This window comes from Megascapheus bottae, chromosome 11, assembly GCF_031878675.1.
Source record: "Megascapheus bottae isolate mThoBot1 chromosome 11, mThoBot2.hap1, whole genome shotgun sequence".
Classification (NCBI taxonomy): Eukaryota; Metazoa; Chordata; class Mammalia; order Rodentia; family Geomyidae; genus Megascapheus; species Megascapheus bottae.
This window is the reverse complement of record NC_143519.1, coordinates 46,332,311-46,359,433: the sequence shown is the minus strand read 5'-3', so window position 1 is coordinate 46,359,433 and position 27,123 is coordinate 46,332,311. Positions and strand designations below refer to the sequence as shown.

Genomic DNA, 27,123 nt, shown 5'->3' with positions numbered 1-27,123 from the left:
CTTATCTAATCTCCAGCACTTTATTATGGGGGCAGGAATGGACTAAGACACACAGAATAAAATTAAAGTCTGTGCCAACCACAAATATATCTCAACTTCAAAGTAGCAAGCTCTACAGTGCCTAGTGTACTTATATGGTCATTTCTCTCTATCTGTGTGTGCATGTGTATATGTGCATGTATGTATGTTCTCTCTCACATACATACACACACATAATCAATTATAATATAATTAGTAAACAATGAGCTTTATTGTTGTTTGTTATTCATATTTGCTATTTTTATACTGGCCCTTATTCTCTGGTCTGAGATTACTGGTCAAGAAATACTACTGCAATTCTAAGCACTCTCTACCTGCTTACCTGTTAAAGCCAGCCTGGGCACAAAAGGAGACTCATCTCCAATTAACCTTTGGAAAACAGAAAGTGGAGCTTGGCTCAACGGTAGAGTGGTAGCCTTGAGCTGAAGAGCTCAGGGACAGCACCCAACCTCAGAGTTCAAGCCCCATGACCCACCAAAAAAAAAAAGAAAGAAAGAATCCCCAAAGAATCATGGTATACTACACATTTTAAAACCTTCCAGTGTTAATTTCTTGCTTTGTTTGAAAACTTACCAATGATGTCTTCTGTCTTAAAATACAGCACTACTTAGGAATCTAAAATCAGGTCGTTAGTTATGGATTCTTTGTCATGTTTGTGTAGAGATATAAACTGATTGCCCCACAGGCTCACATTTGATTAAGAAAATGGAACTATAGTTAAATTCTCTACATAGGGCTTTTCCTCAGAAATATGTTACTCACTAGACACTAAGTTGAAAGTAAACTTGTGAGTGGGGACAGGAGGGAGAAACTGGGATAAAGTAAGGGAAGGGGTGACATTATACAAAAAACAAATGTACTCTTTATTTGATGTATACAACTGTATCCCCTCTGCACATTACCTTTATAATAACAATAAAAAAGTAATGCATTTCAAATCAATTGGCAGGGTCAGCCCATCACATAAAAAAGAACTGAGTCCAAATATTACATAAAATGAAAAGAAAAATAATGTCATCAGTTTAATTACCTAGAAAACAGTGCTACACAAAATCCCCCTGCTTCAAGATAGTCTTGTATTTGTGCTCAAACAAAGCCATTCCTGAAGAGAACAGACACATAAAAAGTGTCATCACACAGGAGGTTTCTTAACGAACTAAAAATAGATCTTCCCTACGATCCCACCATACCACTCCTGGGCATCTACCCTGAACATCATAACCCAGGATATGATAAGGACACCTGCTCAGCTATGTTCATCTCTGCACTTATCACAATAGCCATGCGATGGAAACAATCCAGATGCCCTACAGCAGATGAATGGATAAAGAAAGTGTGATATATATATATACACATACACAATGGAATTCTACATAGCCAACAGACAAGATAAAATAATGGCATTCGCAGGGAAGTGGATGAATCTAGAGTAAATCATGTTGAGTGAGACAAATCAAGATCAAAGGAACAAAAGGCACATGGTGTCCTTAATATGTGGCTATTAAATCCAAACAGTACAAGAGCGATGACTCAATATTTGCGTACCCAATACTATGGACATGGTATTTAAAATATAAACACAACTACATAGACATAAAAATTTATGAATCTATGGACATAATGTTTTATTACAGAGATTAATATGTGTCTATAACATATAAACCCTCAGTCTCATTTTAATTGTTCTAAAATCTAAATGCCAGTGATTGTATATAGAGATTCCCATCTTGAATACTTGTTTGTTAAACATGTCATTTGAAATATGATGTAAAAATCAGTTAATAAATTCTTTAATAAAAAAGTGTCATCACACAGAAGCATATTTCTGATTAAGGATAGCGATATCTTGGTTCTGCTAGGCCTCCACCATAAAAGAGAAGCTGATCTGTAGGCAGTCTATTTTCAAGGCCAAATATAAAGTTTCTCATTTTGAATATGTTTCTCCTTTAGGAAGTTCAAGGATATCGTTGAACTTGCTACCTTATGTCTCAATTGTAAGTGAATAAAGTGAATGATTTTCGTAGAGATAAAATTGTAATATTAAACTCTAATTCCTTCTCCTCCCTTCCCACAACACTTAACAACAATCTCTTCTACTTGAGAAATCTCATATAAGTAGACTTATACAATTTCCTTTTCTCTCTTTGACTGAGAATATTCACTTAGCACAATGGCTGGAATGTTCGTTATTGACTGCAGCATGTGACAAGATTTCTTACTTATTTTAAAACTCGATAATATTCCTTTGTATGCACAGACAAAATTTTCTTTATCCATGCATCTGTTGCTGGAAACTATGGATACTTCTACCTCTTGGCTATGGTGAATAATACTGTAACTAATGCAGTGTGCAGCTATCTCAAGATTCTAAGTTCAATCTCTTTGGATCAACACCCAGAAATGTGACTCCTGAGTCACATGGTAATTGTATTCTTAACTTTTTTTTTCTTTTGCCAGTTGTGGTACCAAGGAATTGAATCCGGGTCTTTGTGCATGTTAGGCAAGCACTCTACCACTAGGCCAAACTCCCAGGTGGAATAACCTGTTGGTTCTTTTTTTTTTTTTTTTTTTTTTGCCAGTCCTGGGCTTGAGCTCAGGGCCTGAGCACTGTCCTTGGACTTTCTCAGGGCTAGAGCTCTACCACTTGAGCCTCAGCACCATTTACGGCTTTTTTTTCTATGTATGTAGTACTGAGGAATTGAACCCAGGTCTTCATGCATGCTAGGCAAGCACTTTAACCACTAGGCCAAACTCCCACCCCCCCAGACCTTATTTTTAACTCTTTTTGAGATGCTCTACACATAACAGGGTAATTGATTTAAATTCAGTATTAGGACAGTATTGAGGCAGGCTAAATTAGCAACACTGAGGTATTAAAACAAAAGCAACCTAAAATCCAGGACATTACAAAAAACTCAAAATGAGTGAAGAGCCAAGAATGAAGAACAAATTCTGTTTTAATATGTAGCTTGAAGTTTCTTTCACACCCTGTCCTAATTAAGCTATTGCAGCTAACCATGTTTTAATCTTATGCTAAAAATTTATCCAGAGTTCCAGACAAACATCTCAAGAAAAAAATCTGGTCAAACTCATCCTTGCACTAAAAAGAGACCTTGTTAAAGGTGTAAAAAAAATTCTAATGAAATAATTTTTCATCCTAAATAGACATCTTCTAAACAAAACCTGGCATATCCTCAAACATGTCAATTGAGACTTGGTCTCTAGGAATCTCTTTAGCTTCAAAACAGAAATACAAATTAGAGAAGGGTTGTTAAGACTGTAAAACTAAACACCGTAAATAATGACAGCACATATTTCTTTTTCTCAATTAAGTAGAATATATGATAGAGGTATTTAGTTACTATATGTGCCAGACGAGTGCAAACTTCAAAATACTTGTCATCATCATCAACAATAACAACAACAACAACACTAGCAGCAGCAGCAGCAGCCATATTTCTGGAATTTGTTTTGTTTTTGTTTTTTCTCCTAGAGGTTAAAGGATGGGGAACAAAGGAAAGGGAGAAAATAAAGGCAATTATGCTATTCAATATACACTATGTGGAAAATGACCTATGTAACTTGTGGGCAGGGATGGGAGGGAGAAACTAAGGGAAAACAAAGGAAGGGGTGACATTGTCAAAAGAAGATGGAGGCCAGGAGTTTGCCTAGAATGCATGAAGACCCAAGTTTGATTCCTTGGTACCACATATATAGTAAAGGCTACAAGTGGTGCTATGGCTAAAGTGGTAGAGCATGAGCCTTAAGAAAGCCCAAGGAAGACGGGTGAGGAGTGTGGGGGGGAGGGTAATGGGTACCAAGACATGTGAAAGGGTATCAATGTATGTGAATTAATGCACCTTCTATCTGGCAAATATCATGTAACCCTTTTACTAATTACAATAAAAAAAAAAAAAGAAAGAAAAGAAAGCCCAAGGACAGTGCCCAGGCCTCTCTGAGTTCAAGCCCCAGGACTGGCAAAATGACAAAGAGCCTGGTGCAGTGGCTCATACCTGTAATTCTAGCTACTCAGGAGGCTGAGATCTGAGGATCAAAGTTCAAAGGCAGCCCAGGCACAAAAAGACCTGAGACTCTTATCTCCAATTAACCTCTAGAAAACAGGAAGTGGGGATTGGCTCAAGGGTAGGGCAGTTGCCATGAGCTGAAGAGCTCAGGGACAGCACCCAGGCCTCATGACCCACCAAAGAAAGTTCAAGCCTCATGACCCATCCAAAAAAAAAAAAAAAGACAAAGAAGACAGAAGAGGAAGAGGAGAAGGAAGAGGAGAAGAAAATGTACTTATGAATGTACCAGATTTAAGAAATGGTAGCCCCTCTGCATAATACCTTAATAATCACAACAAAAGTGTGTTCTTTTTTAAAGATGTTTGGCATTTAATCAAGAGTGCAAATAAAAGTAATAAGAGGGGCCGAGAGTTTGGCCTAGTGGTAGAGTGCTTGCCTAGCATGCACAAAGACCCGGGTTTGATTCCTTGGTACCACATACATAGAAAAAAGCCAGAAGTGGTGCTGAGGCTCAAGTAGTAGAATTCTAGCCTTGAGAAAGTCCAAGGACAGTGCTCAGGCCCTGAGCTCAAGCCCAGGACTGGCAAAAAAAAAAAAAAGGTAATAAGAAACACATACCCATGTCATTAGGACCTTTTTATTTGTGAGGTCAGTTCAGACTCACTATTTCCAAGCTTGGGTGACAACATCAAACATTTTCTACAGCAAAATGATTAGGTAATATCAGGTGCCTAGCAGGAAGAACATGTTTATCTGGAGGAAAGTTAAACATCACTAGACTAACTTGAGACTTACAAATGTGTCTGGTGCAGAGGACTTGGCACGCTTCTCAAATGCCCACATACCAATCCTCAAAGCTAAGGTTGGTGACTACCATTCCTGTTTATGAGCATCTGTTGAAAGACAACTGGATCTTTAATGGTTACATTTTGTATTTCCTGGGGTTTCTGAGTTTTTAAACAGTCTTAGAGATTATCTAACATAATGATTCACTCTTCAGAAAGAGAAAGTGAAGTCCAGAGATACTTGGGCTTGCCCAAGGTCAGATGTTCAAATAGTTTCAACAACCTAGGCCCAAAATGTGAGTTGATTGCTTTTTTAAAAATTCACTCATCTTTTAACTCAGACAAACCTCAAAGAGGACCCTCAACATGCTATTAAAACCCAGGAGAAAGTCTCATTGAATTTCTTTTTTTTGCCAGTCCTGGGCTTGAGCTCAGGGCCTGAGCACTGTCCTTGGACTTTCTCAAAGCTAGAGCTCTACCACTTGAGCCTCAGCACCACTTCTGGCTTTTTTCTATGTATGTGGTACCGAGGAATCGAACTCGGGTCTTCATGCATGCTAGGCAAGCACTTTAACCACTAGGCCAAACCCGGCTGCCTCATTGAATTTCTATGCACGGTAAATTTTACAGTGCAAATTCTTTTATCACTGCTGCCTTCAGAACACCCAAAATATAATATGTTAAAAAACACATCTGAAGATAAGCATAAAGTACCATATTTCACCAGGTCCTACTACCTCTGCCAAGTCTAACATCTGAAGTAGATCAACAGCTCTCTGATAGACCCTGACTGGATATAGATAGCAGCCATTGAAGTACATGACTGGAAGAATATGGCCTGGATTTATCTTTGTCAACTATCCCTTCCTCCTAGTCACATACACATTCAGTCATACAATCCTCGCCACATCTGTCATCAGGAGATTTTGTAGCTCTCTTATACTGTGAATCATAATCTATTCAATCAGAGGTATCTATGATCATATTGTTTAATCTCCTTGTAGATTTTAAGATGAAAAGAAAGATGGTTTGTTTCGTTAATACGTGTCTTCAGTGTGTCTATTACTTTTTCTAGTACGCAAAGTATTAAGTGTCAGAAGTATTCTGGTACCAGAAGTATTCTGGATTTCAGACCTTTTTGGATTATGGAATCTTTGTTTATAAATAATGTGGTAACTTAGGGAAAAGACTCAACTATAAACATGACATTCACTTATTTTTCATATATACCTCATTCACGCAGCATAAAGGATTTTTATATAATATTGTTAGTATTTGTTTTACTATTATTCATCAGATAAGGCAGGTATACACTTTTCTACTTGTAGTATTATGTTAGTACTCCAAAAATTTCAGGTTTCAGTTTCTGGATTTGGGTATCTGCTCAATCTGAAGTATTCTAAACACTTTGGCCTCAATACTGGGGTATTTCTGGCATTAAGCTGGAGTGCTTATCACAGTTATTTAAATTTTATTTTTTAGATCAAAAAATTACAATGTATTCCTTCTATTCCAATATCATCCCAATCCTCCCAGTTTTACTTTTCCCCATACTACCTTATCACCTCTATGACTTTCAAATATATATATAAACTATTAAGTTTCTTAATAGGGGTTTGGGGAAGCAAGTATAATTTGTTTCCACTGCCTAGCACATGGTAGATGAGACAGGTTGATAAGATACACATACATGTTTGCATATATATATATATACACATATACATGTGCTATATGTTTAAAGTAAGTATGATACTTATTAGTGTATATTTTTATTTTTAAACCATCAAAGAAAGGTTAAACAATTTGCTCAGCAACAGTACACCTGGAAGTTGAAGTAGATTTTTCAGTTGGGGTTCAACTTTTCCCACAGAAGGATTAAAGGAAAATATGTACAATTACTAAACATTTAAATAATAAAACAAAAAAGGAAGAAAATCAACTGCAACACTGTTAATTTTCATAATCAATGCTGAAAACTTGAACAACGTAATACTCATGACTCAAATCTCAAAATTAATCAATACTTTCCTTCTTGGATCAATAGAAAACACATGGTGTACTGCTTTTTCAAACTGTTTCTAACCACATTCTCCATTCAAAAATATTTAACTAGCTGGGCACAGTGATTCATGCCTGTAATCCTCGCTACTCAGGTGGCTGAGATCTGAGGATCACCGTTCAAAGCCAACCTATGCACTAAAAAGTCCGTGAGACTCTATCTCCAATTAACCACAATTAACTGGAAATGGTGATGTAGCTCAAGAGGTAGGGTGGTAGCCTTGAGCTGAAAGCCCAGAGTTCAAGTCCCATGAATGACCAAAAAAAAAAAAATTAACTATCTTTCTGGAGTAAATTCACAAAGTTTTAGTTATGAACATACATGTTTTCTCTTACAAGTAGATGCTAGACTTAAAAAATAAACATTGTCATAAACAGACACAAGATTTTGTGTGTGATTGTCTATTTGTGATTATTCTGATTAAAGATAGTATTTGCATATGTAAAATACCATAGTGAGGCCTCTTTCAATAATTAATATACACTTTACCAACAATTAATATTAGGAAGTAGGAATGTATCCTGTTTGAAGAATGAGCACTAGTAAAAGAGAGGAGAGTGAATAAAATGAGTAAAGGAGGTTGACTATGGGCAAGAATATCTACATACAGTACGCAAATAAAAATGATGAAACTTTTTACATGTGAAAAATGCAAGGAAGAGTGGGGAGAACAGAAAGTGGTAGAGTAATGTGTCTGGTCACTGTATGTATAGATACATACATCAAGATAAAACCCCTTTGGAGGGCCGGGAATTTGGCCTAGTGGTAGAGTGCTTGCCAAGCATACACGAAGACCCAGGTTCAATTCCTCGGTACCAAATACACAGAAAAAGCCAGAAGTGGTGTGGTGGCTCAAGTGGAGAGCTAGCTTTGAGAAAGATCAAGGACAGTGCTCAAGCTCGAAGTTCAAACCCCAGAACTGGGGGAAAACCTTTGGACAACTAAGTGATGCTAAAGCAGGTAATGAAATTAAGGGAATACCACTAAATTCCTATTATCTATTTTTCAGACACTTTAACAACTATATATGTGTCATCCTATTTCATATAAAATTATGAAAATGAAATATACTTGTAAACTAGCAATTATCATATATATCCTAAAGTGGAAGTTTGGACTAAGTACTATAAGTAGCCATTTAACCTTGACCTAGAATATGATAAACTTTTCACTTGGGGCTTTAGGTTAATTCTTAAAGGCAAGAAAAAAGTTCCAGGGAGGTGTAGGAGCAGAAGATCAGCCATGAGGGCTAGTATCTGTTTGGGGGACTCTATATTCATAGACATGGATGTGTAAAACAAACAATATGTTTGAAATCTGACATGACAGTTGAGGGATGAAGCTAAAGAAATGGGAAATGTTTAACGTCTTCAAACTTTATGCTTGTAGAACTTTTCAAGAGTCTCTATATATTGAGGAGTAGCATAATTACATGACTATTTTGTTTATCTGATAGCAGAGAAGTTGGAAAAAACTTGAAAACACAGAGAGGAGGACCGTCCATGGCTTACTGCAATGGTCCATGAAAAAACTTCAAAGAAAAGCAACTTCAAAATGGTTCATGGGCACATACACAGGGATATAGTCTGAAGATAGATCAGAGTTTGAGGGAAGATGTAAACTGTATTTCTGGTGGGAGCTACTCAGTGATGCTTTTAGTAAAAGGAACAGATGACAAAGAGCATATGCTAAAGAAAAGAGGATTATTTCTAATCAGAATCTACTAAACTGGGGATATCTTGGAGACATCCTGGTGGGATTGCTAAGAAAGCAGCTGGAATGTGAGGCTCAAGAGAGCAAATGGGATGCAGTCTGGAAAACTGGAGGCAGGACATTGAAGTTCAGGATTGATTACCAAGAAGGAGTAGGTGGCAGGAGGGCAAGAGCCTTAGGGAACATGTCTTCAAGGCTCCACAAAGGAGAAACAACTGGGACAGAAATCCAGGAGGAACTCAGAAAATTAGAAAAACCATACCAAATATCCAATACCCCCCACTTAATCTCCCTGGAAGGCAACTTACCAGCATTTTTTCCCCTTCCTACCCCAAAGAGAATGTTTTATTCCTCTCCAATCCAGGAAACCAGTAGGACCTGTGTAACTGCTGCCAATGGAAAAGTTGAGTGGTTCTTTGTGTCAATGATTAGAAGTCTTTTTGCAATTTTCTCCAGTGAGCTTATGGCCTAATTACTGATAGTTTTCTTTCTACATTACATAAACATATTTATGAAAATGTAAAGCATCTCTGATACTGAGACAAGAGTCACTCCTCGAAAGTGGTGCTGTGGCTCAAGGGGTAGGGCATATCCTTGAGTTGAATTGCTCTGGGACACTGCCCAGGCCCAGAGTTATAACAACAGCAACAAAGAGTCAGTCCTCATCTGTAATGGGATGAAGCTGGTAAGGAATGGATGTGGAGCCTGCACTGGAGGTTGGGTGCTGGGGATGAAGAATTTAAACAGTGAAGTGCAAATATCTTAGAAAGAAACACTACCATGGTTCCACCACTGTGGGTCCCCATAACTTCTGGGTTTAGCCAATGACACACACCCAGAGATCAGGGTCTCTATTAATAAAAAAAAAAAAAAAAAAAAAAAAAAAAAAAAAAAAAACAACTTCTAGGCAGCCAGGGGTGCACTGATCTTCCAAAGACTGCGCCTCAGATCACAATGCCAGGTGATGGCGACTCAGCAACCACAGAGGTGATGAAAGAATGTGTGCTCCCTTTACATATACTGGTGCTCGCGACTTCTTAAGCTCCTCAGCATGAGAGTAAATGTCAGATGGTTCTTTGGGGGATATGATTCGTGACTGCTGTTGTCAAGGTTCTCTTGAGAGAGGAATGCCTTAGCAGGTGATTAATATGGAAATGCCATGTTAGACCATTTAGGCTCTGAACCTTATAATCAACATGACAGGAACATGAGAACTGGCATGTCTTTAGTTTATGTGATGCGATTATTAACTCAAAGTAAAAATCTGAAAAACATTTATGTATACAGACAATGTTCTATAATGTATGGTGAAGAAAAACATTTTTTATTCCTTTTGTTGAAAAACACTAAAGAACCACTAATGCCTCTGGGAGTGGCCTAAATAAGCTATAGTCCTAAAGGAACAACAACAAAAAATACAACACTTGATATCTGGAAACTTTTCTTCCTTCTACTTTCTCAGTCAGCTGGAATAGGGAAGCCACTTGTAATGAGGATTTTGTTGTACCTGCCCTAATTATCTATTCAGTAGTAATCTGTACATCTCTCCAAGGCCAATCTTCTTGAGGGTGATAAATTGAAAACAAGTTGGATAAGAAAGGCTTTGCTGGAAAAAAAAATAGTACTTGTTCTGTTTTGTGATTCAAGAAGAGAAATAAGTACAAGCACCCCATGCTACCACTAAGATGTTTCTTCCCCTTGGAAATGCCTACTAAACTTGGAGGCTTATCCTAGCTCTAGAGGTGTCCTGGATATTGCTGACAGAGAATGCTGCTATATATGACACTGACCAGTGCTAGTACTTATGGAACATCTGATATGCACAGGCTGTTCCTGGAACTTTCCATGCATTATGTCAGATAATCCTTACACAAACTGTATAAGGTCAGTGTTTTTGCAATTTTACAGATAAGGAAACAGAAATAGAGCAAAGCAACTCATCTACTATGACACAGCTTGTGGGAGAGGACTGTGATTTGACTAGTCTGATTCTAGAGCCTGACCTCCAAACCATTAAATGTTGTTAACTCAATAGAGGATACTCATTCATTTACTTACTCATTAACTCAATCTATAAATTCTTACAGAGCACGGAAAATTGATGAGCATTCCAGTGGGTGCCAGTGGTGCGAATTCAGCAGGCACAGTCCTTGCTTTGTGGAGCATATCCTTACTATATGCATGAAACAAATAATTACACTAATAATTATAAAATGGCACTGTGACAACCACTTCAAAGGACAAAACCCCAGTGTGGGTTAGGGACCAGGGCTACTAGGACATCAGGGAAGGAAATCAGAAATAATATTGTTTATCAGGCAAAAAAAAGAAGACACAACCGAGACAGAGGGAATAACAACATTAAAGGTCCTGTGAAAAGAGGGAATGTTATAACAGAAGGCATGGAATCTGGGCTGCTACGGTGAAAAGCTGCCACAATAAAGGAAAGACATGGGACAGAATCTTCAGGGTTTCCCAGGCCAAATGAAGAATTTTGGCCTGTGTTCTAAGAGCCAAAGACAGAAACTTATATTTCATTAAGATTCTCTTAGTTATGGAAAAGAGACTAGAGAGGGCAGAGTTAATATGGGAGTGTCCCAAGGGGGGGGGAGGAGGAATGGTACTCAGGAACCCAGGGAAAGGATGATGGAACAGAGTAATGGTGAGGAAGAAGAGGAGGAAGAGGAAGGGAGGGAGTAAGGAAGAGGAAAAGGAGGGGAGAAGAAGGAAACAGAGATAAAGATTTATAAAGTGAGGGACTAGACAGCATCCAAGGAACATGACTTCAAAGACTCTTGACTTTTACAATAGGACTGACATTGGGTCCAGTCACTGATATAAGGAGCATGAGAAAAACTGGGTATATAGAGTTTTTGTGGAGTTTTTGGAAACATGATTCCAATTTTACACTTGGAAAAACTAAGTTTTTTTGAGATAGTCAATAAAAAATACTAAGAAAGAAGTTGAGACTTGAGAAAAAAGGACTACATAGAAACGAAAATACTGAGTTGTCATACACATAACAAATCAAGTTATACATGGTAAGACTGCCTTGAGAGAAAAGAAACCAGCACCTAGGAGAAAATGAGAATCTTCAGGAGTCAAAGCTGGTTAAACAACTCCCTGTAAAGACATCAGACAGGAAAAAAAATAGAGAGAAAAATGGAAGAGTGCCATGCTACACATGTACAAAACTACTTCAGAAACCATGAATAGTATTAAATGCTCCATGGAGGTCATACATGATGAGTACAGACTAAATGAGGAAAATTTCAGAAAGAAACAGCCAACAGTGCAAACTGCTGCAAGAAAGGTCACACATAATGAATACTTTAAAATAGCAATGTGAATAAATCCTTCTAGGAGACACTTCTATCCTTATAGCCAGAGTTATCTGAATAGACTGAGGCACTGGAAGCCAGATTGCAGTGCTTCAAGGTAAGTCTGAAGTAAAGAAATAAAGGTGACTTCCAAGTACAACTCTGAGAAGGCTATGTGTGGAGACAAAAGTTAGAATGTTAGTTGGGCAAGGATTAAGGATTAAACTGGCTTTGAACTGTGATCTTCAGATCTCAGCCTCCAGAGTAACGAGGATTGCAGGCAAGAGCCACCAGCACTCAACTGTCTTATATATTTCTTTTTCTCTTGAATTCAGGGCTTTTCTTGTTCAGGGCTAGCACTTTACCATTTTCAGCTACAGCTCCACTTCCAAATTTTAGGTGGCTAACTGGAGGGAAGAGTTTCATGGACTTCCCTGCCCTGGCTTACCTGAACAATAGAAAGAATGAAGTAAAACATGGTGCCTGATACATGGACCATATTCAATGAATGGTTAGTTACCATTCTTTTTTGGTTCCCTTACATAACATTTGTTTGTACACCAGTAATATATACAACAAGAGTATAGAAATCAGAAGAAGAAAAATAGAAGAGGGGCCAGGAGTTTGGCCTAGTGGTAGAGTGCTTGCCTAACATGCACAAAGACCTGGGTTCAATTCCTTGGTACCACACACATAGTAAAAAGCTGGAAGTGGTGCTGAGGCTCAAGTGGTAAAGCTCTAGCCTTGAGAAAGTCCAAGGACAGTGCTCAGGTCCTCAGCTCAAGGCTAGGTCTGGCCAAAAAAAACCTCAAAAAGTCAGAAGAATCAAAACAGCAACAAATCTATACATATCAATAATAGTTGTTTTATATAGTAATAGCAACTATAGATCAATCCTTCATCTAGTCCCAACCTTCTCATAACTCATATATATATTATATATAATATACATTATATATGAGTTCATATGTATATAATTTAGCAGAGGGATTTTTATTATTTTAAGGATCTATTCCAAAACTCTTCAGACTTAAATCTATTTTACTTTTAAGTGAGAATTTTTTATTGTAAAATAAAACACATAAACTTACAATGCAATGAATTCTTTAAATTAAGCAGACTTGTAATCATCATCCAAGTTGACAAACTGGACCCTATTAGTTATCACAAAACCACTCTTTGTTCCTGATCTCAACAGCCCTCCCACAAGTAAACATTATCTTGATTTAATTAGCATATCCTTGAGTTTACTGGCAGTTTATCACCAAAATGTGCATCCCTATGCACAATGGCTTAGAAAGACTTAAATTTATTTTTGTAAGATATCAGTAAAAATTCTGGCAGTTATGATGAAAAAATATGATCATAAAGATGCATATATATACACCCCTATGTCTACCTGACAGCTACTTTTTTAACAAGGTTAGTGAAAATTCTAAATACTTTAGAAAGTCTTTAGATACATTAGGTGGTTCTCCCATAATAGGAACCCAACTCCTTACAGAATACTGATTATTCATCTTCAATTAAGAATTGTACTAAACACAAATACCACATTGACTGATTTTTCTCCAAACATGTTTTCCCTTTTAATACTAATATGTTTTTCCTCTTGATTGATTTTTCTCCAAACATATTTTCCCTTTAAATTCTAATATGCTTTTCCTCCCGTGCCATCAATTTTGCCCGAAATACCTTACATTTTACTTTCCTACCTTCGGTTAATCAAAAGTACATCTCACATCTAGTCTGAAAACCTGTCCTCAATCATCATCTCTCTTCTTTCATCATTGCTTGGCTACCATCACACATACTATTAATGAACTGCTATGTTCAATGTTGTTTACTTTGCTATTTATTTATCCTCCATTTTTCATTGTCTTCTTAACCATATCATCCACTCAGCCTTACTATGTTGGGACTTAATAATCTTTTGCACAAAACTGACATTTAGGTATTTGCTGGTTGGCTAGAAAAATGTGAGGCATTATCAACTGAAAACTTCACAGTCCTACTTGAGCATTAATATCAGTTAACACATCTGACTGACTTTTTTCAATATTAAAATAGAAAAATGTTCTGAAAATGAGATGAAATTAAAATATTAGCACAACCTTTCTTCCATAGAAGGCATTCCTATCTGAAAAATATTTTGAATAATAATACAATTTCAGTAAGATATATCAGAACTTAAGCAAGTGTTTGTTATAACCAACTTCATTAAAGAATTAATAGTGCCAGTTCTTTTTTTTTTTTTTTGCCAGTTCTGGGCTTGAGCTCAGGGCCTGAGCCCTGTCCTTGGACTTTTCTCAAGGCTAGAGCCCTACCATTTGAGCCTCAGCACCATTTCTGGCTTTTTTCTATGTATGTGGTACCGAGGAATCAAACCCGGGTCTTCGTGCATGCTAGGCAAGCACTTTAACCACTAGGCCAAACTCCTGGCCCCTAGTGCCAGTTCTTTAGACAATAAACATTTAACAGATTGAGCCCATAATTTGTACCTAAAAATCACATGAAGATCTGCTGGGATAAGGGATGAATAAAATGAATGGCCAAATCCTTAACTCTCAACACTTTCATAGCAGAGACAGATTTTAAACTATTTTACAAAATAGAAGTTAAGTAAGCTATGTAATACAGCTAACTAACTGAGCACGTTATGTGATTTGGTGGAGGGCAGAAGGTATCTGCCAAAATGAAAAGAAAAAAGGAAAAACAAGGGCCGGGAGTTTGGCCTAGTGGTAGAGTGCTTGCCTAGCATGCATGGAGACCCAGGTTCAATTCCTCAGTACCACGTACATAGAAAAAAAGCCAGAAGTGGTGCTGAGGCTCAAGTGGTAGAGCTCTATCCTTGGGAAAGCCCAAGGACAGTGCTCAGGCCCTAAGTCCAAGCCCCAACTGGCAAAAAAAAAAATGACATTTGAACAAGTCCTTGAAAGATAATTAGAACTTTACAAAACAAGATGGCAGAAGGGTGTTCTGGGCTATAAGAACAGAAAGTGCAAAAAGCACAGGTGCTTTAAAAAAAATGTTCTTATGTTTTTGTTTGTTTCTTTCTTTCAGTAAGCAATCTTACCTGCTACTTCATGTTAAAAAAAAAAAACAAAAAGGTATAGACGCCAGGCGCAGTGGCTCATGGCTATAACTCAAACTACTCAGCAGGCTAAGATCTGAGGATCACAATTCAAAGCCAGCATGGACACTAAAGAATGTGAGACTCTTTTTTTTTTTTTTCATATTTTTTATAAGAATGTGAGACTCTTATCTCCAATTCAGCACTAGGAAACAGAAGTGGTGGCTCAAAGGGTAGGGCTGTAGCCTTGATCCTTGAGCTGAAGGACAGCGCCCAAGCCCAGAGTCCAAGTCCCAAGATCAATTAAAAAAAAAAAAAGGTAAAGGCATTCCTCTCCTACATGTCAAAATGCAAAGGTATTTTTGTCTCTTTTTCTCTTCTGCATCAAAAGTGCTTCTATTCCTTCCCAGTTCAGATCCTATCTCCTGTTTACCCTTGTCCTAGCATAATTTTTCCCTCTCGTGTGGCCAAATTTTTAAGAATGGTCCATATTTATTATCTCTAATTCATTATTCATTAGCATGTTTGTCTTTTAGATGCTCCACAATGTATTTTGTTCAATACAAGTGAAATAAGGATTTTCTTTACTTCATTCATTGTTTAACATTTCACAATTATTTCTTTTCAAAATTTGCTATACTCAGGAAATGGAGAATGTACAGCCATTGAAATGATATTTTTCATGCCTGGAAAGTAAACTATTAAACAGTCAAGACTCTACTTATTTGTAGTAACAAGCCTGTTATTATAATGATTAATGAGAATCTTGAAACTTAAACATGTTATTCCCTCCATATATCTTTCTCTTAAGTAAGAGCTTTTAGAACTCTTCAAATGAGAATAAGTAGAATACGTGATTCATCATCCTCAGCAAGATGAAGAGGTACTTTCAAGAAAAGTATTTCATATAGGCCACAGTCCTCAATCCTTTTCAGAAGATAAAAGTAAGGTACAGTCAGCATCTCAACACTATACTAACATAATGAGAAAAGTGACAGGGTCTCTGTTCCTGATGGATGCTCTAATTCCTGGCAGTCTTCATTTCAAAGGGATAAGGCTCTTCTATTCAATAAACAGAATTCTCTATAACTTACTTTGCTTACTTTTCTTACCTTTAAGAAAAAATTGATCAGTACTTATCATCAATTCATATTGATTTCAAAAGTGCAAATAACCACCAGATATAAATACACCTAAGTCTTTCCAGGGAGAGTGAATGCATGAACATGAGTCTATGAATTGCTGGGCAATATGCACATCTCAGCTTATCTTTTTTTTTAAATTCCTTTGTAATGAACAGTTTAGTTCACTGAACAATCCAATTATTTCTTTTTATCTTTTAAAAATAAATTTATTCTACACACATACACACTCAATGACGCATACATTCCCTTTTAAAATTGGCTCTCCTTAAAGTAGACAAAAAAACCATCATAAATGTCTGTCCTCCTAAGAATGAGTTTATAGAGCTACTAAAGAGTTAGACATAACAAATATCATGAATGTTTATCAATAACAATATTGTTAATTTCTCCATTTGAAAATTAAATGTTTTAATGAATAATCAAAAAATTTCAAGCCCAAATCCAATTCTTTACAGGCCTACATTCTATCTGTCTAAATATTTAAAAGTTATGTCAAGTTGACTATTATGCAAAATACAACTTTGTAATATACTACTAACAAAGACTCCTTTAGCTACTTGGAACTATATGTTTTTGAATTCCATCAAGTTATAAATCACAGCATAATAACACTGAGAGCCAGCCTATCCCTTCTCTTTCTCTTCTCCAATCTACTGATATCTTGAGGGGCCCTGAATACTTGTGTGGACTATCCACCTCAAGCTCCCACCCTTTTGCCACATCTGAGGTCTAAAAGAAAGTTCACTAGTTTTATTCTCTTGAGGAACAGACTCAGGAGATAGAGAGACCGGATCTGAAAGGAGGCTTACTTCAGAGGCTGGAAATCGCCACAGTTTCAGTACCCACGGAAAGGGGCTGGAGACTGAGTGAGGCCTTAGGTAGTCTTCTTGGACCCTTAGATCCCTCACTGTAATCCTATGGGCCAGTGTGCAGAGAGCAGGCCTTCCTTTTCTTTTAAATTCTTTTTTGTTTGTTTAGTAAAGGGTCTCGCTACTTTTCCCAGATTGGCCTTGAACTTGTGGTCCTCCAGTCTCAGCCTCCTCAAAAGGTGAGATTATAGATGCAGCCTACTGCCCAGCTTTTCAGAACAGGGCCTTTTAATGCACAAGCCACAAAAGCAGAGCCTCTTCCTGCCCAAGATTAAATGCAACACTGGATAATTAGCCAGATCAGACTTGTTACTAGGTAACATACTTTTAGTTAAAATTCAGTATGATTAAGAATTTCGACATCTAAGCACGCAATATCTATCATCAGAGGGTTTATTGTTTATCTGGCTCCAACCTACCAACAAAAATCTAGATAGCAGGAGTTGCAATCTTAATCTCCAACAAAATTAACTTCTCAGTAAAATCAGTACATAAAGATAAAGGCAGCCACTACATATTAGTAAAGGGTACAATCCATACCCACAATATTACAGTTATAAACATTTACTCCCCCAACACGGGAGCACCCAAATTCGTCAAGCAAACTCTCTCAGAATTACAGAAAAAGATAAGACTCAAACACAATCACAGTGGGAGACTTCAACACGCCACTCTCACCAAATGACAGGTCAACTCAACAAAAGTTAAGCAAAGATACCATCGACTTAAATGACACCATAGCCCAGCTGGGCTTAACAGATATATACAGAGTCTTCCACTCAACGGTGAAGCTTTTTACATTTTTCTCAGCAGCACATGGAACACACTACAAAACAGATCATATAATAGTTCATACAGAAAACTTAAGCAGATACAAGAGGACTGATATTATCCCATGCATTCTATCTGATCACAGTGGAGTCAGACTAGTTTTGAACAATGCAGTAAAAGTCAAAAAAAAAAAAATTCAAACACTTGGAAGCTGAACAACACACTTCTGAATAACTCCTGGGTGACAGATCAGATCAAAGAAGAAATTCAAAACTTTCTTGAATGTAATGACAATCAAGAGACATCACAAAGGAACTTATGGGACACAGCAAAGGCAGTTCTAAGGGGCAAATTTATCACACTAGGAGCGCATATTAAAAAGACAGAAGAAGAGCATGTAAATAACCTAAAAAAGAAATTAAAACACCTAGAGGAGCAAGAAAAAGTTAATTCTAAAACAACTAGAAGGACATAAATAACAAAAATAAAATCAGAACTATCAGAGACTGAAGTAAGATCCACTATACACAAAATTAATAAATCAAAAAGTTGGTTCTTTGATTAATCAAAGAAAAGAGAGGGGAGACTCAGATAAACAAGTTTAGAGACTACACGGGAACAATCACAACAGATATCCAAGAAATTCAGTCCATTATGAATAAGTACTACCAGGGCCTATACTCAAAAAAACAAGAAAATCTAGTAGAAATGGATGCTTTCTTAAATAAATATAGGCTGCCCACATTGAACAATGAAGAGTTAAACAAATTAACAATCCAACTTCATACAATGAAATTGTAGAAGCAATCAGGGAAATGCCAAGCAAAAAGAGCCCAGATCCAGATGGTTTCACTGCAGAATTCTACAATACGTTTAAAGATGAAGTAACACCTATACTCTTGAAACACTTCCGAGAAATAGAAGCAGAAGGAGCAATGCCAAACTCATTTTATGAAGCTAATATTACTCTCATCCCCAAACCAGGGAAAGACCAAACAAAAAAAGAAAACTACAGACCTATCTCTCTAATGAACACAGATGCAAAACTCCTCAATAAAATACTAGCCAACAGAATCCAGAAACAAATTTTAAAAATTGTACACTACGATCAGGTAGGCTTCATCCCACAGATGCAAGGCTGGTTTAACATTCGCAAATCAATCAATGTAATACATTACATCAATAGAGCTAAGGATAAGAATCATATGATAATTTCTCTGGATGCGGAGAAGGCATTTGACAAAATACAACATCCATTCATGTTGAAAGCACTAGAAAAAATAGGAATAAGACGTACATTACTTAAAATAATTAAAGCCATATATGACAAATCAACATCCAGTATTATACTAAATGGTGAAAGACTGGAACCATTTACCTTAAAATCAGGAACTAGACAGGGATGCCCACTCTCTCTACTTCTCTTCAATATAGTGCTGGAATCCTTAGCCAGAGCAGTAAGTCAAGAAAAGGACATCAAAGGGATCCACATAGGAAAAGAAGAAATTAAACTATCCCTATTCTCAGATGACATGATCCTCTACTTGAGTGACCCAATAAAGTCTACTCCCAAACTCTTAGAATTAATAAACTATTTTAGCAAAGTAGCAGGATACAAAATTAACCTTCAGAAGTCAGTAGCCTTCTTGTACACCAACAATACATAAACAGAAGGCCAAATCAAGAAAATGATCCCATTCGCAATAGCCCCCAAAAGAATAAAATACTTAGGAATATACTTAACCAAGATGTAAAGGAATTATTTAATGAAAACTATAAAAGCCTAACAAAAGAAATTAAAGAGGACACTAGGAAATGGAAAGACATCCCATGCTCATGGCTAGGGAGAACCAACATAGTGAAAATGGCTATACTGCCAAAATTGATAACAAATTCAATGCAATCCCCATCAAAATCCCAACAACATTCTTTACTGAAATAGAAGATACAATCCAAAGGTTCATATGGAACAAGAAAAGACCTAGAATAGCCAAAAAAAATTCTAGGCAAAAAGAGCAATGCTGGAGGTATTATAATACCAGACTTCAAACTCTACTATAGAGCCATAATAACAAAAAACGCATGGTATTGGCACAAAAACAGACCAGATCAATGGAACAGAGCAGAAGATCCAAAAATAGAAACACATACCTATAGTCAACTTGTATTTGACAAAGGAGTCAAAGATATACAGTGGAACAAACAGTCTATTGAATTATTGGTGCTGGCAAAACTGGGCAGCCACATGCAGAAAACTAAATATTGACCCCAGCCTTTCGCCATGCACAAGCATTAACTCAAAGTAGATCAAAGACCTCAATGTCACACTGGAAATTGTGAAATTGCTATATGATAGAGTTAGAGAGACATTGGAACACATAGGCACAGGCAAAAGATTCCTGAACAGAATCCCAGGGTCACAATAGATTGAAGAGAGATTTGATAAATGGGACTACCTAAAAATAAAAAGTTTCTGCACAGATAAAAGCATAGCCACAAAAGTAGAAAGACAGCCAACCAACTGGGAAATGATATTTACCAATAATACATCTGACAAATGCTTAATATCCAGTATCTACAGGGAACTCAAGAAATTAATCCCCCCCCCAAACCCAACAAACCATTTACTAAATGGACAAGGAAACTAAAGAGAGACTTATCAGAAGAAGACATTAAAATGGCAGAAAAGCATATGAGAAAATGTTCATCATCCATGGTCATAAAGGAAATGCAAATAAAAGAAACCCTGAGATACCACCTTACCCCAACAAGAATGGCCAAGATTTTGAACTCAGACAATGACAGATGCTGCAGGGGTTGTGGAGAAAAAGGAACCCTACTACACTGCTGGTGGGATTGCAAACTAGTTCATCCACTCTGGAAAGCAGTGTGGAGGTTTCTTAAAGAACTGAAAATTGACCTTCCCTGCAATCCCACCATACCACTTCTGGGCATCTACCCCAAATATCATAACCCAAGACACCTGCTCAGCTATGTTTATCTCTGCACTATTCACAATAGCCAGGTGATGGAAACAATCCAGATGCCCTACTGCAGATGAATGGATATAGAAAATGTGGGGTGTGTGTGTGTATGTGTGTGTGTGTGTGTGTGTGTGTGTGTGTGTGTGTGTGTGTACAATGGAATCCTACATAGCCAACAGACAAGATAAAATAATGGTTATTTGCAGGGAAGTGGATGAATCTAGAGTGAATCATGTTGAGTGAGACAAGTCACGACCAAAGGAATAAAAGGCGCATGGTATCTTTTATATGTGGCTATTAGATCCAAATAGTGCAAGAGCGATGACTCAATATTTGCAAATCCAATGATATGGACATGGTACGGAAAATATAAACACAGCTACATAGGCATAAAAATTTATGACTCTATAGACATAATGTTTTATTACATTGATTAATACATATCTATGATATACAAACCCTTAGCCTAATTTTGATTATGTTCTAAAAACTAAGTGCCTGTGATTGTATACAGAGATTCCCCTTTTTTTTTTTTTTTAACTGTTGTTGTTGCCAGTCCTGGGCTTGAGCTCAGGGCCTGAGCACTGTCCTTGGACTTTCTCAAGGCTAGAACTCTACCACTTGAGCCTCAGCACCACTTTTGGCTTTTTTTTCTATATATGTGGTACCAAGGAATCAAACCCGGGTAGAGATTCCCTTCTTGAATACTTGTTTGTTAAACACGTCTTTTGAAACATGATGTAAAAATCAATGTTAATAAATTCTTTAAAAAAATTACAACAATAAAAAAACTCTAGGAAATGGAGAATAAAAAAATCTAGATTCTGTGTTTTCTTTATGACTTCAGACAAATTGATATAATTTTATTCACATGCTGGTGGGACTGAAAAGACAACAAGAAGCAGAAGTAGGAGAACAGAGTATAAAAGACATGATCAGACATGCAGATGGAAGAGAAAGCATTTCCCCTGTGTTCTGTCACTCGGTAAGGAAACTTTCAAGGTGATTAATCATGTGATCCAAGTTCAGTACCACAGAGCAGCAAGTTCAAGAACACAATTCTCACTCATTAATGCAGATTCATGCAGTTTAAGAATTTGCTTCCGGATACCCCTAGCCTAGTGCCTGTCTTAGTGGAAGGACCTACTAAGGCATGTTAGTGTGTAAATAGGCTGATGACAGCTCTCTCTTCACAGAATCTCTTCCCTACAGCACTGAAACTTCTATGTAGCAAGAAAATGATACTGTTCATTTGAAAAACTAAAAATTAAATCTCATTAAAATGCATATATATATATATATATTCCACAGGAAGGGAAGTATTTCAACTGAAAATCTTATTTATGTGTACTTACTGAGATTGTACCATTGTCTAGACCTATGGACAGTCTTCTTGTTTCCGGATTAAAAGACATGCATGAACATGGAGCTGAAAGAAACGAACATGTTGATGACATTAACAAAACAATGACTTTCATTGAGTTAGGAATGCCTAACTAGCTAAAAGTGGGTGGATGTATTTCCCCACTATTTCCTCAAATAGTTCATTTAACTTCCACTTGCTGAAAAATAAAAACAGCAATTTTTACAAACAACCCCTAGTTCTTAAGAGTTACTCCTCCCACCCCTTTATCTTTGGCCAGTCCTGAGGCTTGGACTCAGGGCCTGAGCACTGGCCTTCGGCTCTCTCAAGGCTAGCACGCTACTACCTTGAGCCACAGCACCACTTCTGGCTTTTGCTATGTATGTGGCATCAAGGAATTCAGCCTGGGTCTTTGTGCATGCTAGGCAAGCACTATACCATTAGGCCAAACTCCTGGCCCATAAAGTTATCCCCTTTTAATGAATATAACAAATAAAAACATTCTTCAAAGTGGACATCTATGGGGTATGGTATAACTTTTGCTATCAATACTGTCTAAATTTGCTTGACTAGATTCACAGTTCTGTGTGCTATGTAAGCCTTTCATGAACATTCTCCTCTTCCTCTCAAGTCTCAGCTTAAGTATAATTAATCCATATTTTTTAATTAGGAAGACAAAAGAAAGATCTTATCTACACTCACCCTTCCTGACTCCACATGCATGTACACACAAACTAGCATAGAAACATATATTTGTTCCAGAATTGGAATGAGGCAAGCACACTGGACTTGGCTGGTTAAAAAAGACTGATGATCTGTCTCAAGTTAAAAGAAACCCAACTGAATATAAGGACTAAGTACTATAAGAAAAATATTTGAGTGAGTCAGTACACCTAGTTCTGGACTGGGACTCTTTGTATCACAAGACTGACTTGAATGCCTGTATAAATTAAGTCATATGCTGACAAGCTTCCTGTAGTCCACAATTACTTACTAAGCAATTAGCCTCCAGGTCCCTGCCTCTTCCGGCTACATTTGTTCCTAAAAAATTGGCATCTTCTTGTAATAACCTGGCAAGCTTAGCTGCCAAATTCTGCTTTTATTTTTGTAAAAAAATTCTTAAGCCAGGCATGGTGGCTCATGCCTGCAATCCTAGCTACTCAGGAGGCTGACATCTGAGAAACAAGGTTCAAAGTCAGCCCCAGGCAGAAAAGAACCTGAGACTCCAATTAACCTCTAGAAAAAGGGAAGTGGGGCTCGGCTCAAGGGTAGGGCAGTAGCCATGAGCTGAAGAGCTCAGGGACAACGCCCAGGCAGAGTTCAAGCCCCATGACCCACCCAAAAAAAAAAAAAAATCTTAACCTGCTAGACCACCTGCATGTGGTTCCATCCTTTTGGTTATTGATTATGGACATTATAAGGTGACGTCGTATGGTGACAGCCACCTGTATGTAGTTATGATCACCTGCATGTGTTGTCTACCTTTAAAGGCTCAGCTCCACTGAAGCTCAGGGCTGTTCTCTATCAGCCTGAAAATGGAGAGCAGCCACAATACTGCTATTAAAATGACTTCTAGCTCAGTTCTGAGTGCAGGTGACTATTGTTGAGGGTTCACATCCCCCCAAATTGGCTGGGATATTACACTCTTGACAATTTACTCAACATTGAAGAAGTTCTTCTAAAGAGCCAGGATAATTACTAAATGCCTCCCCCATCCATAGATTATAAATTAATTCATCAGCATAATTATAATCAGCATCAGTATTTTTATTCCTACTTTTTTTATTCAAATGTCTCACCCAAGGTCATCTAGGTGGGAAAATGGAAAAGGTTCAAAGACATAACTGAAACATTCAGTCCCATCTTAGATTATCTTGAAATTACAAAAGAATTTCAAGTTCTACTGATAAAGCCTTCTCATAAACAGATCACTCAGTAACGTTTTTTTCATTCTCTATAAAAGGACCTGTAGAAGCAAACCAACATCAAAAAGATCTGCTTAACTGCATAATTTCTAATCTCAATCATAACATATCCAAAACACAGAAAACAAACAAAACAGAGTATTCTCTCGAAACTTACTCCACTGAAGTTTAGCCACAAAATAAAACCAGATTCTTAAATCACACTGCTAAAACAGCCACCAAATGATACCTAATACACTACTCAAAAGGATTCAATCTGATCTATAAACCATTTTGGCAAAATGTCTACACAAATACTGAGATGTCAACTCTCATAATCTATGTATGCAGAATAAAAATCTAATGATTGCATTGTTTACTGAAAAAAAAATCATTAACACAATTCTGTGAAACACATTTACTATAAAAAGTATAAGCTTCTAAGCTTAGTATGAGTATGCTTAGACAAAGCAAAAACTTGGTTGTAGCTGCAATAAGCTACAAACTAGCCAAAAACAACTTTATTATTTTACATCCTATATGGTCATTAAAAGTATTTTCTCTGGGCTGGGTGCTAGTGATTCTTGCCTATAGTTCTAGGCACTCAGGAGATCTGAGGACTGTATTAGGAAGAAAAACCACGGGGGTGGAGGGGAAGCTGAAAGACGAATTGTGGCTGGCTCAAGTGGTAGAGTACTAGCCTTGAGGAAAGAAGCTCAAGGACAACACAGGCACTGTGCCCCAAAATCAGCTTTAAAAAATTATGGGTAGGCAGGAGTTTGGCCTAGTGGTAGAGTGCTTGCCTAGCATGCACAAAGACCCGGGTTTGACTTCTCAGTACCACATACATAGAAGAAGCCAGAAGTGGTGCTGAGGCTCAAGTGGTAGAGCTCTAGCCTTGAGAAAGTCCAAGGACAGTGCTCAGGCCCTGAGCCCAAGCCAAGAATTGGCCAAAAAACAAACAAAAAAAAAATCACTCACAAAAAGTATGGGGCCAGGAGTGTAGCCTAGTGGTAGAGTGCTCAACTAGCATGCACAAAGCCCTGGATTCGATTCCTCAGTACCAAATACACAGAAAAAGCCAGAAGTGGTGCTGTGGCTCAAGTGGCAGAGAGCTAACCTTGAGCAAAATGTGTCCAAGGACACTGCCGAGGCCCTGAGTACAAGCCCCAGGACTGGCAAAAAAAATTTTTTTTAAGTTCCTATATGATTTTTCTATGGCTAGAAATACCACTGACCTGTGAACATGGTTGAAAAAAATTTTATATCACTGCATATGTTACTTTTTTTTGGGGGGGGGGCAGTCCTGGGCTTGAGCTCAGGGCCTGAGCACTGTCCTTGGATTTTCTCAAGGCTAGAGCTCTACCACTTGAGTTTCAGCACCACTTCCAGCTTGTTTTTTATATGTATATGGTACCAAGGAATTGAACCCAGGTCTTCGTGCATGCTAGGCAAGCACTCTACCTCTAAGTCAAACTCCCGCCCCTGCATATATTACTTTTAAATGTAAAATGTACATTGCTATTCTTTTTTCAATTCTTTCTCTATTTACTATATATATATACTAAGGATATTAGATTGTTTACTATGTTCTGAAAATGTGATATAATGATACAGAAGATACCTTCATTGCCATTAAGAAATTGACAAATTGTGACACCAACTACATATGGGAGTTGTATAACTCAATTTTACCCTGGTACAAATCTTTTTATATAGAGGAAGAAACATTCCTGAAATTGAAAAAGGAAAGGATCTTTCTTATACAGAAACTTAAAAGAAATTTTAATACAATTTCTACTGCTGAGCACATTTGCCTGAACTCAAGGTATCTGGGTTAAGGGTAAACCAGAGCTGGAAAGCAGTAGCTCCCAGGTACCCACAAAAGCATAATCACTCTTCAAAGACAGAACACCAGATAAACCCTTGTTTATTGGAAAATATCAAGCAAAGTGTATGTGTATGTGTGTGTGTGTGTGTGTGTGTGTGTGTGTGTAACAGAGAGAGAGAGAGAGAGAGAGAGAGAGAGAGAGAGAGAGAGAGAGAGAGAGAGAGAGAGAGAGAGGGAGGGAGGGAGGGAGGGAGGGAGGGAGGAAGGGAGGGAGGGAGGGAGGGAAGGAGACAGAGACAGAGACAGACAGAGACACTCTTCTAAGAGAGAACACCAGGTAGACCTGTGTTTATTGGAAAACATTAAGCAAAGTTTGTGTGTGTGCATGTGTGTGTATATACTTACAAGCATTTAACAGGTAAGCCATATAATGCTCTTCAAATGATTTCCCAGTGTGATATACTCCAACCAGAACAGACCTTGGGCTGCTTACCACAGGCCCTAGCAGGGATAGGGAAGTCAGAATACATCAGAAAGAATTTAAGTCCACAGTTGTTGCTACTGTAAAAATTTTCTTTGGGATTATAAATTCCGATTACTGGAGAGCTTTCTTATATCAACTTCCCAAAAAGTATTGGGAAAGCTACCTCTAAAAGTCAAGTTTTGTGACTGACACAAAATGGCAAATATTTTGGGCCAGGAATTTGACCTAGTAGTAGAGTGCTTGCCTAGCATGCACAAAGACCTGGGGTTTGATGCCTCAGTGTATCAACTACATAGAAAAAGCCAGAAGTGGTGCTGTGGCTCAAGTGGCAGAACGCTAGCCTTGAGAAAGCACAAGGAAAGCCCAAGGTCAGTGCTTAGGCACTGAGTAGAAATCCCAGGACTAGCAAACAAAATAAAACAAAAAAATGGAAAATATTCTTAGCCAGGCTAAGTAAATATCAAAAGAAAGGAAAAGGGGAAAGATAATCGACCACATTAAAGATAATAGTTACCAAACAGTAAACATAACCTTCTAGCAGTTAGAATAGAGAGAGACAAATAAAAGATGCATCTGGGTTTCAAAAATGTGATACTTTGCAAATAAGAATCTGCTGTAAATGCTATGAAATGCTATGAAACCATTAATTTAAAAGGCAAAAAATTATTGGACTGAGTGCTGATGATGACTCGTACCTGTAATCCTAGAAAATTAGGAGGCTGAGATCTGAGGATCAAGGTTTGAAGCCACACCAAGCA

General features: G+C 37.5%; 1 protein-coding gene across 5 annotated transcripts in view; it reads right to left on the bottom strand.

Moving 5' to 3' along the window:
* Window positions 1–27,123, bottom strand: part of Wdfy2 (WD repeat and FYVE domain containing 2) — a 229,439-nt gene that overhangs the window by 48,694 nt on the left and 153,622 nt on the right. For 4 of the 5 annotated variants that reach the window (XM_090342201.1, XM_090342199.1, XM_090342202.1 and 1 more), the window contains 2 exons: window positions 26,287–26,382; window positions 22,139–22,212 (listed from right to left, as the gene is read on the bottom strand). In XM_090342201.1, the coding sequence (XP_090198327.1) occupies window positions 22,139–22,212; window positions 26,287–26,382 (170 nt within the window). The remainder of the gene's footprint in view (window positions 1–22,138; window positions 22,213–26,286; window positions 26,383–27,123) is intronic. The other variant, XM_090342200.1, reaches the window with a different exon arrangement.